At 41.0% G+C, this 13030-nt stretch overlaps 3 protein-coding genes across 4 annotated transcripts; 1 reads left to right on the top strand and 2 right to left on the bottom strand.

The window, feature by feature from the left end:
• Positions 1 to 40: 40 nt before the first annotated feature.
• LOC114874413 (nuclear receptor-binding factor 2-like) lies at positions 41 to 1792 on the bottom strand. Of its 2 annotated transcripts, none has more exons than XM_029183659.2 (3): positions 1700 to 1792; positions 1137 to 1393; positions 41 to 1062 (listed from the first exon to the last, which is right to left on the bottom strand). In XM_029183659.2, the coding sequence occupies exons 1-3, from the start codon at positions 1721 to 1723 to the stop codon at positions 585 to 587; spliced, it is 759 nt and encodes a 252-aa protein (XP_029039492.1). In that variant the 5' UTR covers positions 1724 to 1792; the 3' UTR covers positions 41 to 584. The 2 variants fall into 2 exon arrangements, with proteins under 2 accessions (XP_029039492.1, XP_029039490.1); XM_029183657.2 differs by lacking the exon at positions 1700 to 1792 and adding an exon at positions 1594 to 1642.
• Positions 1793 to 2188: 396 nt separating this feature from the next.
• Positions 2189 to 4688, top strand: LOC114874410 (xaa-Pro aminopeptidase ApepP). Its single transcript, XM_029183648.2, has 6 exons — positions 2189 to 2278; positions 2386 to 3545; positions 3618 to 3944; positions 4021 to 4151; positions 4225 to 4400; positions 4474 to 4688. The coding sequence occupies exons 2-6, from the start codon at positions 2431 to 2433 to the stop codon at positions 4594 to 4596; spliced, it is 1872 nt and encodes a 623-aa protein (XP_029039481.1). The 5' UTR covers positions 2189 to 2278; positions 2386 to 2430; the 3' UTR covers positions 4597 to 4688.
• Positions 4689 to 4762: 74 nt separating this feature from the next.
• On the bottom strand, positions 4763 to 6089 carry LOC114874414 (PRADC1-like protein). The gene is made up of 3 exons (XM_029183660.2): positions 5550 to 6089; positions 5324 to 5463; positions 4763 to 5266 (listed from the first exon to the last, which is right to left on the bottom strand). The coding sequence occupies exons 1-3, from the start codon at positions 5632 to 5634 to the stop codon at positions 4820 to 4822; spliced, it is 672 nt and encodes a 223-aa protein (XP_029039493.1). The 5' UTR covers positions 5635 to 6089; the 3' UTR covers positions 4763 to 4819.
• Positions 6090 to 13030: the final 6941 nt, after the last annotated feature.

A 13030-nucleotide genomic window follows, 5' to 3' on the forward strand; every position in this document is an offset into this window, starting at 1 on the left:
TTGAAAGGGTTCTTGGAACTTATTGCAATAACAAATCACGTTATTTGTTCAATAGATGTTTATTGTACAACAGAACACAATATGTAATAAAAATTGTTACACGCATTTTATGTACCTAATAATTACGTCTAAACGAATTAACACACAATTGTACCGCAGTTACAATTAACAACAGTTATGTACAGGTTTTTACCGCCACTGTATAATTCTACAATAGAGGTATCCCTATTTACCTCTGCCTACAAACACATGAATGGCAGTATCTTAATTTACAATTCATTCGCTTGATTTATGTATTCACTTATGTTGATATGTATTTTGATCCCTTCGAATGAATCGGTAAAAATAAGTGCTAACACGTGTCAGGGTTACATATGCTAGAACATATTTTTTTTTCCTTTTATATGATACAAAATGTTGATTGTAATATACTTGAACTTTGAAATCATATTTAGCAAGAAGCTAAATACTACAACAATTTTTTACATTAACTTTTGTACTGTTACAAACTTGGATCCTTCAATTTTATGTATAATATTTATGTCCTGTAACATGAATAATTGGAACGCGTGTTCTGAAATGTTCTACGTCGACGTAAAGTCAAACAGAGGCATCTCAAGGGGAGTTAAAGGTGGCAAAGGTGCAAGTCGCAACGAATGCGCATTGTCTAATCTAGTTTCGTCATTAGGATTAACGGATGCTGCACGAAGCTGTTCAGTTAACTGACGCACCTCCGCCTCTTTAGTTTCCAATTGACTTAACAAGCTACCAACAAGGCAACGTAATTGACAATTAACGGTTTTAAGCTCTTCAATAACAGTGCCTGTATCTTTTGGATGTTTAAAACCTTTATCCTCGTTATTTGGTAATGAAATTAAAGTCAACAGGCTGTCTTGCTCTTCTATCGTCCTGTATATAGCTTGTCGTAAGGATCCATCAAACTTATCGGATGTCAGTTCACCGGTATCCTTTTCTAGCTGCTTCGGTGCTTGCTTGCAAAGAATTTCTCTTTTTTGATTTTCCAAAGTAGCTTTATATTCTTCATATTGTGCTTGTTTCATTCTATAAAATGTTTATTAATGCATTGTAATTAGTGATTCGCATAATATAGTTGGTTGTAAGTTCTTTTTGCTTACCTAACTACAGCAGCTTGTCTTTTATGATAATCACGCTGAAGAGCAAGAGATTCTAAAGTAATCAGCGAATGAAAAGAAGTAATCACAGCTGGAGGAGTTTGACTAGATAAATTAGAAGTCTTTAAATGAACAAAACCAGATTCAAGTTGTGCATGTGCTTCTCCCAACAGACTAGCTACTGTTTCGTGACACTTGGCTGCTTCTTCGAAACGTCCTTCATGTAACAGTGCCTCTGCTCTTCTCTGTCTTTCGTGTGCCTTTGATAGGGAAAAGAAAAATGTTTTATCAATGCCTGTATAAAAAGATCAATCAAAAACTATATTATAAAAAAATGAAAAAAAGAAGTAAGCGTAAAGTTAACAAATGACATTCGACGACTTAGTAACAATATGACGTAGATAGCACAGTCGCATGTTTTTACAAAACCAAATCGTCTAATCTGCGTAAACGAACATACACATAGTCGAAGAGAAACACTTGTATCACGCATAAATTATTAATGAAAATAAGATTATTAGTCATTCATAATGATAAGGCATTCAAGAAAACAAGGTAAGACTTACCGCGTTCAGGATTGAAGTCTCCATAGTTGATCAGCTGATCGTGTGACAGAACAAAAACAGAGAGGCAACATGTGGGTTATTTTCTGTTATGGCGTGCTAACGACGCATGTACCGATCGAACCTGAAAATCTTTAATGGATTCTGACATATAGATATAGAAGTTGAGACCACAAACGAGTAATACATTTCTGGGTCACCAACAAATTTAGAGGATTCTATCCAGATGACTTATTCCGGGCTTCTCCTTTTCGGTGCCCATTCTGCATCTCAAGTTTTTCGAGAAATCGTATTTACCGACAATTACCAAGGTATTCAGAGTGTGGTATCCGGGACACAAGCTACAACCTATATAAAACGAATAAACAGAAAGAGAGGGAAATCCGGAGGGAGTTTAGCTATCTCTAATCTATAGCATTAAATTTGTATTTCATATTCCATATTTGAAGTAAGAATAATTGTTCGATATTTTCATAAAATGTTTGATAAGATTAAGACGTTGCGATAAGCCAGACTAGAATTCGCAACACGTAGCACAAAGTGGTTGAAATTTAACCGCATGTAATTTTATATACATTACAGGTATGTGAGTGTATTTAACTTTTATGTTTTTCTATGTATCAAATTGAAATAACTTAGTAAATTTATTGAAGTAAATATTGATATAATTTTTTACAATATGATTTTAGGATATTGCAAGATATTGAAGAACTTGTTATCTTAAAAACATCAATATGGCACAAGCAAGTGGTGCAATTAAGTTAGCTAAACTTAGGGGATTAATGGAAGCTGTTCAAGTAGGTGGTATCAAGGGAAAAGGTCTCCAAGCTTTAATTATAAATTCGGATGATGCTCATCAGTCAGAATATTTGAGAGAACACGATAAAAGACTCAGCTTCATAAGTGGTTTTACTGGTTCCTTTGGTACTGCAGTTATTACACTACATAAAGCTTCGTTATGGACAGATGGAAGATACTACATGCAAGCTTTAGCAGAATTTGATCCACCAGAAGCATGGACACTTATGAGAGAAGGTTCATTGGACACTCCAACAAGAGCTGCATGGTTGGTTTCTAATTTACCTCCTAAATCTACTGTTGGGGCAGATGCTAATTTAATGAGTTATACAGAATGGGCAATCTTACATACCAGTTTAACTGCTGCTGGTCATTGTTTGATGCCTCTTGAAGAGAATTTAATTGACAAGGTTTGGGGTAGTGATCAGCCCGCCGCTACAGGTAATGTTGTTGTACCTCACCCATTGCAATTTTCAGGATGCAGTGCAAGCAAAAAAGTTGAATCATGTAAAGAGACAATGAATAAGAACAAAGTAAAAGCACTTGTGATCACAGCTTTGGATGAAGTAGCATACATCTTGAATTTAAGAGGATCCGATATACCTTATAATCCTGTTTTCTTTGCATACATTATTCTTACATCGGATGATTTGCATTTATTTATTGATAAAAGTAGGCTTAGCGAAAAGGCCCAACAGCAACTGGTTGATGAAAAAGTGAATGTTATTTATCATTCCTATGAAGATATACATACTTTTTTGAAAGAAATCGCAAATTCATGTACAAATGATGAAAAAATATGGATAAGCAATGGTTCTAGTTACGCGTTACATGCTGACTGTGGGGAAGTAAAAAAGCACACTGCTGTTACTCCCATCAATATTATGAAGGCTATAAAAAATGATGTTGAAATTGAAGGAATGAAAGCAGCTCACATACGAGACGCGGTTGCACTTGTAAAGTATTTCGCATGGTTGGAAGATAAGATTAAAAATAAGAAGGAAACTATTACAGAGATATCTGGAGCAACTCAACTTGAAAACTTTAGAAAGTAAGAAAATTTCCATATACACTTACACAGGCTGGATATAATAAAAATTAAAATTAAATGTATGTTTAAAAGGGAACAGGAGTATTTCGTTGGGCTTAGCTTTCCGACGATATCTTCAGTTGGGCCCCATGGAGCAATAATCCATTATCTACCAACACCAAAGACTGATGTACCAATTACAGAGAAAGAGGTTTATCTTTGCGATTCTGGTGCACAATACCGGGATGGTACTACAGATGTTACAAGAACATTACATTTTGGTAACCCAACAAATTTCGAACGCGAATGTTTTACGAGAGTATTCAAGGGTCAGTGCCGTCTTTCGACCTCGATTTTTCCTCTAATGGTACAAGGAAATTATCTTGATACACTTGCCCGTGAGAACTTATGGAGTGTTGGGTATATATACACATCATCTTTTTGCATATAAAATGGAAAATATTTTATTTATTCGTATTTAAATGTATAATTACAGTCTTAATTACCTTCATGGTACGGGACATGGAGTAGGTTCGTATTTAAACGTTCACGAAGGTCCAATTGGTATTTCTTGGAGACCATATCCTGATGATCCAGGTTTACAACCTGGCATGTTTCTTTCAAACGGTATAAAGTACAAGAATTTGTCAACCTTTTTAATCACATACGCTATTGATATTAATATAATTGATAATGTTAGAACCAGGATACTACGAGGATGAAAAGTTTGGCGTTAGATTGGAAAATATAGAGTTAGTAGTAAAGGCAAATACACCTTATAATCACAAAAATCGTGGCTTTCTTACTTTTGAAACCGTTACATTGGTGCCTATACATACTAAGCTACTTGATCTTTCCTTATTAACAGATAATGAGGTATACATTCGATTTGTTTCTTATATTTTGATTATCGTCATATAATTAATTATAACGTTTTTTTTTTCCATAGATCGAATATCTAAATAATTACCATCAAAGATGTTTGAATACCCTGAGGCCTCTATTACAAGGACCAGAAAATGCTCCAGCACTTGAATGGTTGCAAAAAGAGACCCGACCTATCTCGAAATAACTATGAATTTAAAAGAACAATTTCTAATCAATTGCATTTCTTTTCTTCTTCTTTTTACTATTACAATACATAATAAACTGTTTATATAATTACTTTCATTGCAACTAATTTTATATATTTTTCTTTTTGTTTTTCTTTTTTCATAACGATTTCATCATTCTAACAATACAAGTCAACGTATTTGTTTTATTATGCGAAAATTCATACAAAACTCTATTGAAGATCACCAAAACAACCATGGTGGTTGATGTAACTTATCTAAAGAAGTGTAAGTTAAGTTCACTGGGATGTTGATTAAGGCAAAAGGTTGATTCAAACGTTGTAGCGTTTGCCGGATCATTTTACCGTTCTTACCGAGCAAAAATCCAGCAGGAATGTTTACTGTCTTTGAAGGTGGGATAGTATCGTCGCGTATCATTTCTACATAGTAATAGTCAGCCCATAGTGGACTTGTTATCGATTCTTCCATAGAGGAAGAATGATAATCTGCTATAATTACAGCTTTTGCTCCAGCTTCTTCTGCCATTATGCTTTTAGCAAAAAAACTACAATCTCCTCTTTCAACCAATGCTATTCTACCTTTTAATTCCTTGGCATTCTTTGCTATCTGGCATCCATGTGGAGGATCAGTTGGAACCAAAGGGATTCTTTCTTCCAAGAAACTTGCATTCTAATAATATTATACAGTTTAATTGATTATATTTGTATTCGTTTTAAAAATACTTACAAAAGGAGCTCCAAAATCTTTAGCAGGTCTTAATTTATAGGTGTACTCCAATTCTGGAGGATATATGATTTCAAAAAATACATCTGATCCAATACTGGTATCACTAAAAGATCCTCTCGTTTTAAACGTAAGTGAATGTCCTGACATATGTTCGGTTACAAAAAAATTAGTGTTTTTACATGTATTATGGTTTATGTATAACCTAATTTGTTGCTTTTCCACTAACCTCCACCAATCCCATTTGATATTTTAACGTTCAGTGAAATGAGAACGAGGAAACAACAAACAAATTTTATTCTTTGTATTCGCATTGTAGTATTCACATTGTTCTTAATGACATTACCACAAATGTCTTAAGAAAACAACCTTTCTAACATAACAATCAGTACTTGTTTTATTTAAGCGACTTATTTATAGAGTCGAGTTCCCCCTTTTCCACTGTGCATGCGCGGCCGGCCTCAAGGCACGTCCACTCTTTTTGTACACCCTCGAGCACCGGGCACGACCCCCGCTGTCGGCCATACGCTAGGCACCCGAGATGGGGGGCACCAGTGTGACAGGCGTAGAGGGCTACGGAGTAATTCCGGAGCCCTCCTTTAACGCCAGTGTTGGTCGCTGTGGGGTTTTAGTCAGTAGGAATCTGACACTCTTATGCAAGATTTTCCCACGTTAAAAAAAAAAAATACATACAGTCACTGATTCGAGAAACGCCAAGTAAAGGTAAGTAAAGGAAAGTAGCCTGAGAACTTCAGCTCCCCGTGATGCTGAAATAAACACCTCTAAAATAAACTAAAAATTAGAGGATGATTATTATACTGATTGTGCCCTCTACGTACGGACCTGATTCCATCTGGGGTGTCAGGGACCCCGTAGCGTTCTGTACTTACCGACCTGATTCCATTTGGGGTGTCAGGGACCCCGTAGCGTTCTGTACTTACCGACCTGATTCCATTTGGGGTGTCAGGGACCCCGAAGCGCTGTATACATAGCGACCAAATTCCATTGGGGTGTCAGGGACCCCGAAGCATTGAGGGCGCTGTCTACATACAAACCTGATTTCATCTTGGGGTGTCAGGAACCCCATTGACTCACTTTGCGCAGCGACAAAATATTATCGTGGGGTGTCAGGAACCCCTGTGACTGTCTGCGCAGCGACGAAATATCATCGTGGGATATCAGGGACCCCAGTGACTGTCTGCGAACCGACAAAATATTTTGTTGGGGTGTCGGGGACCCCGGTACAGACCCATCACTATCTCGAACAAGTGAGTTTCATGATTTGTTCGTTTTTAGGTCTTATATTTCGCTATTTGCTTAGGGGTCCTTGACACCCCAGTGGAATCAGTTCACCAGTACCTCGGGGTCTCAGATACCCCGAATGCCGTAGTGTCGGTAAGCAGTGTCATCGGTGCTTCGGGGTCCCTGACAACCCAGATGCCAATATGTCGGTAAGCAAACGGTGTCACCGGTGCTTCGGGGTTCCTGATACCCCAAGATGGTATGTCGGTATGCAGAGATAGTTGCTGGTGCTTCGGGGTCCCTGGCACCCCGGATGCTACATTATTCGTATACAAAGATAATCACAGGGATAATATCAGGTCCGTATGAAGAAGGCACACCAGTATAACAATTTTTTTCCAGAGTTTATTTAATTTACTTCATTTTTTTTTTTTGCTTATTAAATAAGCTCATCGAAGGGGAATAACATTTATGATTATATCCCTCTTTTGGGTCTCAGCCGAGGACCCCATTTATTTTACTTTTTCTAGTTATTTATATAATTTTATCCCTCAATATAGCCCAAGGCCATCTCAGTATCCCGTACATCCCTGCATTTCTTCCATCCCAGCATTCCTTACATCCCTGCAACCCTTAAATACCCTCTTTTTTTTTTTTTTTTTTTTAACGTGGTGGAAATCTTCAGAAAGACACCTTCAGCCACCCTGGGGAGGGGCTGAAGGTAGTGTGGGATTTTTACCCACTAAAACCACCACGGTAGCCCGCACTAGGGTGGTAGGGAGGATCCTTTGATCCCCCGCCATGTTACAAATTCCGCCGACATCGGGGGCCACTTCCGATGCCGGCATTCCTCGGCCAGCGTGCAGTGGATGTAACGGAATTCCTTTACATCCCTCGTTCCGTTACATCTCTGGATTCTTTTCATCCCTATACTCTTTTCATCCCTACATTCTTTACATCCCTACATTTCTTACATCTCTTCATCCCTTACATCCCTACATTCTTATCATCCCTGCATTCTTTTCATCCCTACATTCCTTACATCTCTTCATCCCTTACATCCCTACATTCTTTTCATCCCTACATTCCTTACATCGCTTCATCCCTTACATCCCTACATTCTTTTCATCCCTACATTCCTTACATCTCTTCATCCCTTATAATAAATATATTATAAAGACTGCTTCGAGTAAAGGTAAGTAAAGGTAAGTTAGTCCTAAATTTCGCGAAAATTTCGAAAAACAGCGCCCCCTAGCGGCAAAAAGGCGAACTAAAATGTCGATGTCGGATCAGCGCCCTCTGGTGGCGAAAAAAGGAACTAAATCCTGCTCAATTTCTGGCCCTCTGGCGGCAAAAATGTGAACTAAAATTTCGATGTCGGATCAGCGCCCTCTGGCGCCGAAAAAAGGAACTAAATCTTGCTCAATTTCTGGCCCCCTGGCGGCAAAAATGCGAACTAAAATTTCGATGTCGGATCAGCGCCCTCTGGTGCCGGAAAAGGGAACTAAATCTTGCTCGGTTTCTGGCCCTCTGGCGGCAAAAATGCGAACTAAAATTTCGATGTCGGATCAGCGCCCTCTGGTGCCGGAAAAGGGAACTAAATCTTGCTCGGTTTCTGGCCCTCTGGCGGCAAAAATGAGAACTAAAATTTCGATGTGGAATCAGCGCCCTCTGGTGGCGAGAAAGGGAACTAAATTTGTATAAAATCGCAGTCCTTATAGCTGCAAAAATTTCAATTCTATTTCAGGGACGTACTGGGATGTATGGAATGCAGGAATATAAGGGATGTTGGGATATAAAAAAGGCAGGAATGTGAGGAATGCAGAGATGTAAGGAATGTCGGGATGTAAGGGATAACGACATGTAAGGAATGTCGGGATGTAAGGGATAAAGACATGTAAGGAATGTAGGGATATAAGAGATGAAGCGTTGTAAGGAATGTAGAGGTGGAAAGAATGCATGGATGAAGATATGTAAGGAATGTAGCGATATAAGGGATGAAGCGATGTAAGGATTGTAGGGATGGAAAGAATGCAGAGATGTAAGGGATGCAGAGATGTTAGTAATACTGAGATGTAAGGGTTGCTGGGATGTAAGGAATGCAGTGATATAAGGGTGCAGATATAGTGGAATCTACGCTTCTTTGCGCAGCGACAAAATATCATCTTGGGATGTTAGGGACCCCGAAGCACAGGCGATACTCTACATTCCGACATTATTGCATCAGGGGTATCACGGACCCCGCAGCTAAGACTTTCTATAGAAGGCTTTCTATAGAAAAATTGAAACCTCTGTAACTTTTGACTCTGACCAATTAAACGCACAAACGCAACGGTTTTGATCTAGTCTCAGCGAGAACTTTCTAGCGACATATAAAGCGATACGCTAATATATAAAGAGATACTCTAACCCTAGTAGTTTTCAAGTTGAGAAGATCGATTCGGTGATGTCGATAAATTGTCGCGTAGCTTCAATTGCTCTCCGGCAGTCGGCGCTGGTGTTCCCCTGTTTCGGAAAATCGATCGGTAACTCGTTGCGTAGTTTGCGCTGTTTTTGCATAGATGACGTTACGGTCTAATTTTTAAACTACTTTTCAGGGGTGATTTAATTTTGCAATTAAATTATAATTAACGGTTTATTTTCTAAACTAATTGTCACGTTCTAATGCCAACACACGTATACATTGATTTTGCGTAAAAAATGAGCTTTTTTATGTTACATTTCAAAAGTACATGAATGATAGCTGGCTAGATAGTGGCAACTCTTTTTATCTTGCCATTGAGTAAGTTAGATATACGTTCATCGCCCACAAGTAGAAACTAGGTACCAGAGGATGCATTATGGTGTCATAAAATGTTCTAATGAAATGTAAAGCACTTGGGATTAACTCGTAACGTTTGGCCGATGCAACATTTTCTTGAAATTGCTAATCGCTGTTGAGCCAGTGAAACGGGCCATAATGTTTCACTATCGAGCTAAGGTTGTTAGTTGGCAACAACTATGATTGTTCCCTAGGTATAAAACACATTGATTTTATCGTGCATAAATAATCGACAGCTGAGCGATAAATTCTCTGACTTTTTTTTTCCGTTAGCCCGTATTCTAGTACCGCGGTCACGCGTGACAGGTGTTATTTCATCGAGTCCGTTTTAATCGAGTAAGTACTACGAAAGAATCCCATTGACGTTAACGCATTTAAAATTTGTGGAAAGCAGAAAAGCAACAATATCGTCGAAACAATGTAATCTCTTCTATCAACGAAACGTCCATTCCGTGATTGTACACTGTTAATCTCATTACCATTCTTCGAGTTGACTCGCTTTGGTAACGAATCAAATTTAAGCCGCATAAAAGAGCAGCCGGTAAAAATAACGTCGACCGATCAACGTAATTCCTAAAATATCCGCAACGAACGTACGAAGGTACTATTTTTGTAGCGCCTTTTGCAACCCCTATTACGAGTGGTGGAAACAAGGAGAACTCAGGACGTACGCGGTGCAGGTGTTTGTTCGTTTCCACAGATAACTTTGCCCCTCCGGATTACAACGGCGTCAGAGGCATAAGTCGGGCCGGCCGTACGGTGGAGGGTGCGGCGGTGGGTTACGGGGTAGAAAGAGAGAAGAGGGAGAAGAGGGTCGTCAGGACGCTCTCCCCGGACTCGAACGGTCAAGGGCAGTGGCGTCGCGTGACGTCATACGGCGCTGCAGTGACGCAATCAGTCGCCAGGGGCAACCCATCGGCTGATGGTCGCCTGGCAACCCTGTTGTTGGCCCCTCTAGCCCCGGCCTCTACCCCCTGCTGTGCTCGTTCCTTCCACCTCGCGGTCGCGCTCCATCCTTTACACGTGCCGTTCCTCAATGAACCCCCCTCGCTCTTCACCTTTTTCCCCCCTTTCCCCGCCACCTGCACCGCATACACCGCTTCCACGGTCTACCTTGCTTTTACGCGACGTGACCCTAACCCCCAGCGAGGACTTCTCCGGATGCTGGCCGTACGCGCGACCCGCTCCAAGGATTCTTCCCGGATCGTTCATGTTTTCCGAGCTTCGCTTCGACTACTCGGAAACCTTCCACGTATTCGCGAATCCGAAACACACATTGTCGAGATATATATATATTTATCTAACTGTGAAGAGCCGAGTTCTCGAAATTCTAACATCTCCTCTCAAGGGAGATTACGGAGATTACGTGTTATTTTTAGCCTCTAATTCTCCAGGAATTAGATGTGTATAATAACCCTCGGTAGAGCGAATATCTGGGTAATGTCAGTCATGTAACGCGTAACCTACCCCCTAATTTCGATCATTTGACGCAGCCCACCTAGCAGCCACTTTACCCCCGCGCCGGCTTACCGAATTGCGTCACACCGTTACCAGAGACGCGAAATTCGAGACCTCGCTCGGTAGCTCGTTATATGCTGTTCTTGCATCGATCTTGCCGGTTAACGTAAGGGTAGCAAAAAAGCGTAAGTCAAAGGTAAGCGGAGCGATCTTTAGAGTGGTGGTAGAGGTGAACTCGAGCGGTACAGCGCAAAAAGGAGGGTTCTTCCTCAGGCTTTTTATATCTCCATTCGTATACTTACTTATATATATACATTTCATTCATTCATTGAGACCTGCTGATCCTCTCTCCAATAATATACTGCTAAGCTGCTAAAACGATTTGAATTAACAAATTCATATCCGTTATAATAAGCATAAGAAAATCAATACAGGAATCTTTCCCAATCTTTCTGTCTCTACATTCGAAATAACATTTTTTCTACTTATTGCTGATCGAAATTCGTCGAATCATCGAATCCGGCAATCGATCGATCCGTTCTGTCGGTTCTACAGAATCGTTTGGTCCGGTCGGAGGCGCGTGCAAGCTGGCGACTCGTCTCACGGCATCTCTCGCGTCTGAAAACTTTCAGAATGATCCGTGCATATACGAGCAGGCAAACACCTACGTGTACGTGTCTATGGAGTCGAGCCACGAGCGAAGCAGCAACAGGTTTAATCGCGTCGGGGTGTGGCTGGTTGGCCGGTTCGGCTCATTCGGCTGCTCTCCGCTTGATGCTGCTTTATAAGATCGATGCGACACGCCGGGTATCGTTGCGCGGTACGAATGAAAGCGGAATGCTCGTTCTCGCAGCGTCGATCCGTTGCTCGTCCGGTTAAATCAGCCGGATCGGAAGCCGAACACCGGGCTGCAAATCAGAAAGAAAAAAAAAAGGACAAATTATGTAGCAGCTTTCTCTAAAACTTTTCCCGCCTGGAACGAAAGAAACTCGCCTTGATTTCCTTGCGACGAACAGTTCGACGACGTTGGAGTATCGTTCAGTTTTGCGGACCGAAAGTTACCGCGGAGACCAGGATGCGCGCGCAGGGAACGGAAGTCGCGGTGCGGCGCGACATCGCGGCGAGGAATGAAATTTCGGTAACACCATCGAGAACGAACGAAACGACGTAACCCCGCTCGTTCCATCTTTGAATCTCGAACACGCATTTTTCTGCTTCGAGAGCCTGGCCTGGTGCTTGCATATCCATGGAGGAAATATATTTTACGACATTTTTTTTTGCTCAACTGCACGCGCGCCAACGTATACGCGATCCTTATGTGTCGTGCGAAGAGCGCGTCGTCGTCGACGTCGACCGTCGACGTCGTCGGTCGTTAGTGGGAGGGATGCTTGAAAATGAGAAGAAGGAGAAGAAGTTAGGAGCGCACGGAGAGGAGACGAGAAATAGGTAGAAACAGAGTGTCAGCAAGGAGAAGTGAGAGAGAGAGAGAGACACGGTCAGGCTGAAAGAGAAAAGAGGAAAAAGTGTTAGCGAGCAAGAAAGAGAGTAAAACAAAGGAGAGAAAAGGAGAGAGCAAAGTAGAAGAAGAGGACGAAGACGGAGCGAGAAACTGGTGGAGAGAGAAAGATGAATGGTAAGTAAGAAAAGGAACGTAGAGGTGGAATAGGATAAAAGGAGAAGGTGAAGAGAAGAGAGAAAGGGACAGAAGGTATCTCGAAGTGCAGAGGAGGCCTCATCTCGATCTTGGTCCTATTTATAGACGTGCTCTCACAGCCTCACTCCTGCCCACTTCTTGCACTGTCTCTCCTATATAGGTGTGCATACACCTATGTAGTGGCCATTGCACGTTCTCCACACGCGAGAACCAAGCGAGCCGGCCAAAACTGTTCGTCCGAGCGCGAAGAATCGATGACGTGGACCCTCGTCGAGCAGCGAGACGCCGCTTCGGTAGCTCCCAGAAACCTATCCTACTTCGCGACCATCCTTTCCTCCGTTAATTAATCGATTACGGAAACGATCGTTTCGTCGTAACCGGTAGCTCGATCCTCCTATCGCTTTTTTTTCAATCATACACGGATGACCTTTTTTGGAAAGAGACATCGCCACTCGAACGTGACGAATTTAATATTCCGATGATTCAACGTTTCGATGTTGCTTTTTCAAATATCGAAAATCATTACCTGAACTCT

This window comes from Osmia bicornis, chromosome 9, assembly GCF_907164935.1.
Source record: "Osmia bicornis bicornis chromosome 9, iOsmBic2.1, whole genome shotgun sequence".
Classification (NCBI taxonomy): domain Eukaryota; kingdom Metazoa; phylum Arthropoda; class Insecta; order Hymenoptera; family Megachilidae; genus Osmia; species Osmia bicornis.

Bases quoted from the DNA above. Each gene is read 5' to 3' on its own strand.
- LOC114874410 (XM_029183648.2), top strand. From the start codon at position 2,431: ATGGCACAAGCAAGTGGTGCAATTAAGTTAGCTAAACTTAGGGGATTA. The intron at 3,945-4,020 runs GTATATATACAC...GTATAATTACAG, and splicing joins GAGAACTTATGGAGTGTTGG to TCTTAATTACCTTCATGGTA. The intron at 4,401-4,473 runs GTATACATTCGA...TTTTTTCCATAG, and splicing joins CCTTATTAACAGATAATGAG to ATCGAATATCTAAATAATTA.
- LOC114874413 (XM_029183657.2), bottom strand. From the start codon at position 1,626: ATGCGTGATACAAGTGTTTCTCTTCGACTATGT. The intron at 1,394-1,593 runs GTATGTTCGTTT...TCCCTATCAAAG, and splicing joins GTGTTTCTCTTCGACTATGT to GCACACGAAAGACAGAGAAG. The intron at 1,063-1,136 runs GTAAGCAAAAAG...AACATTTTATAG, and splicing joins AGACAAGCTGCTGTAGTTAG to AATGAAACAAGCACAATATG.
- LOC114874414 (XM_029183660.2), bottom strand. From the start codon at position 5,634: ATGCGAATACAAAGAATAAAATTTGTTTGTTGTTTCCTCGTTCTCATT. The intron at 5,464-5,549 runs GTTAGTGGAAAA...AACATATGTCAG, and splicing joins ATCAAATGGGATTGGTGGAG to GACATTCACTTACGTTTAAA. The intron at 5,267-5,323 runs GTAAGTATTTTT...TAATATTATTAG, and splicing joins AAGATTTTGGAGCTCCTTTT to AATGCAAGTTTCTTGGAAGA.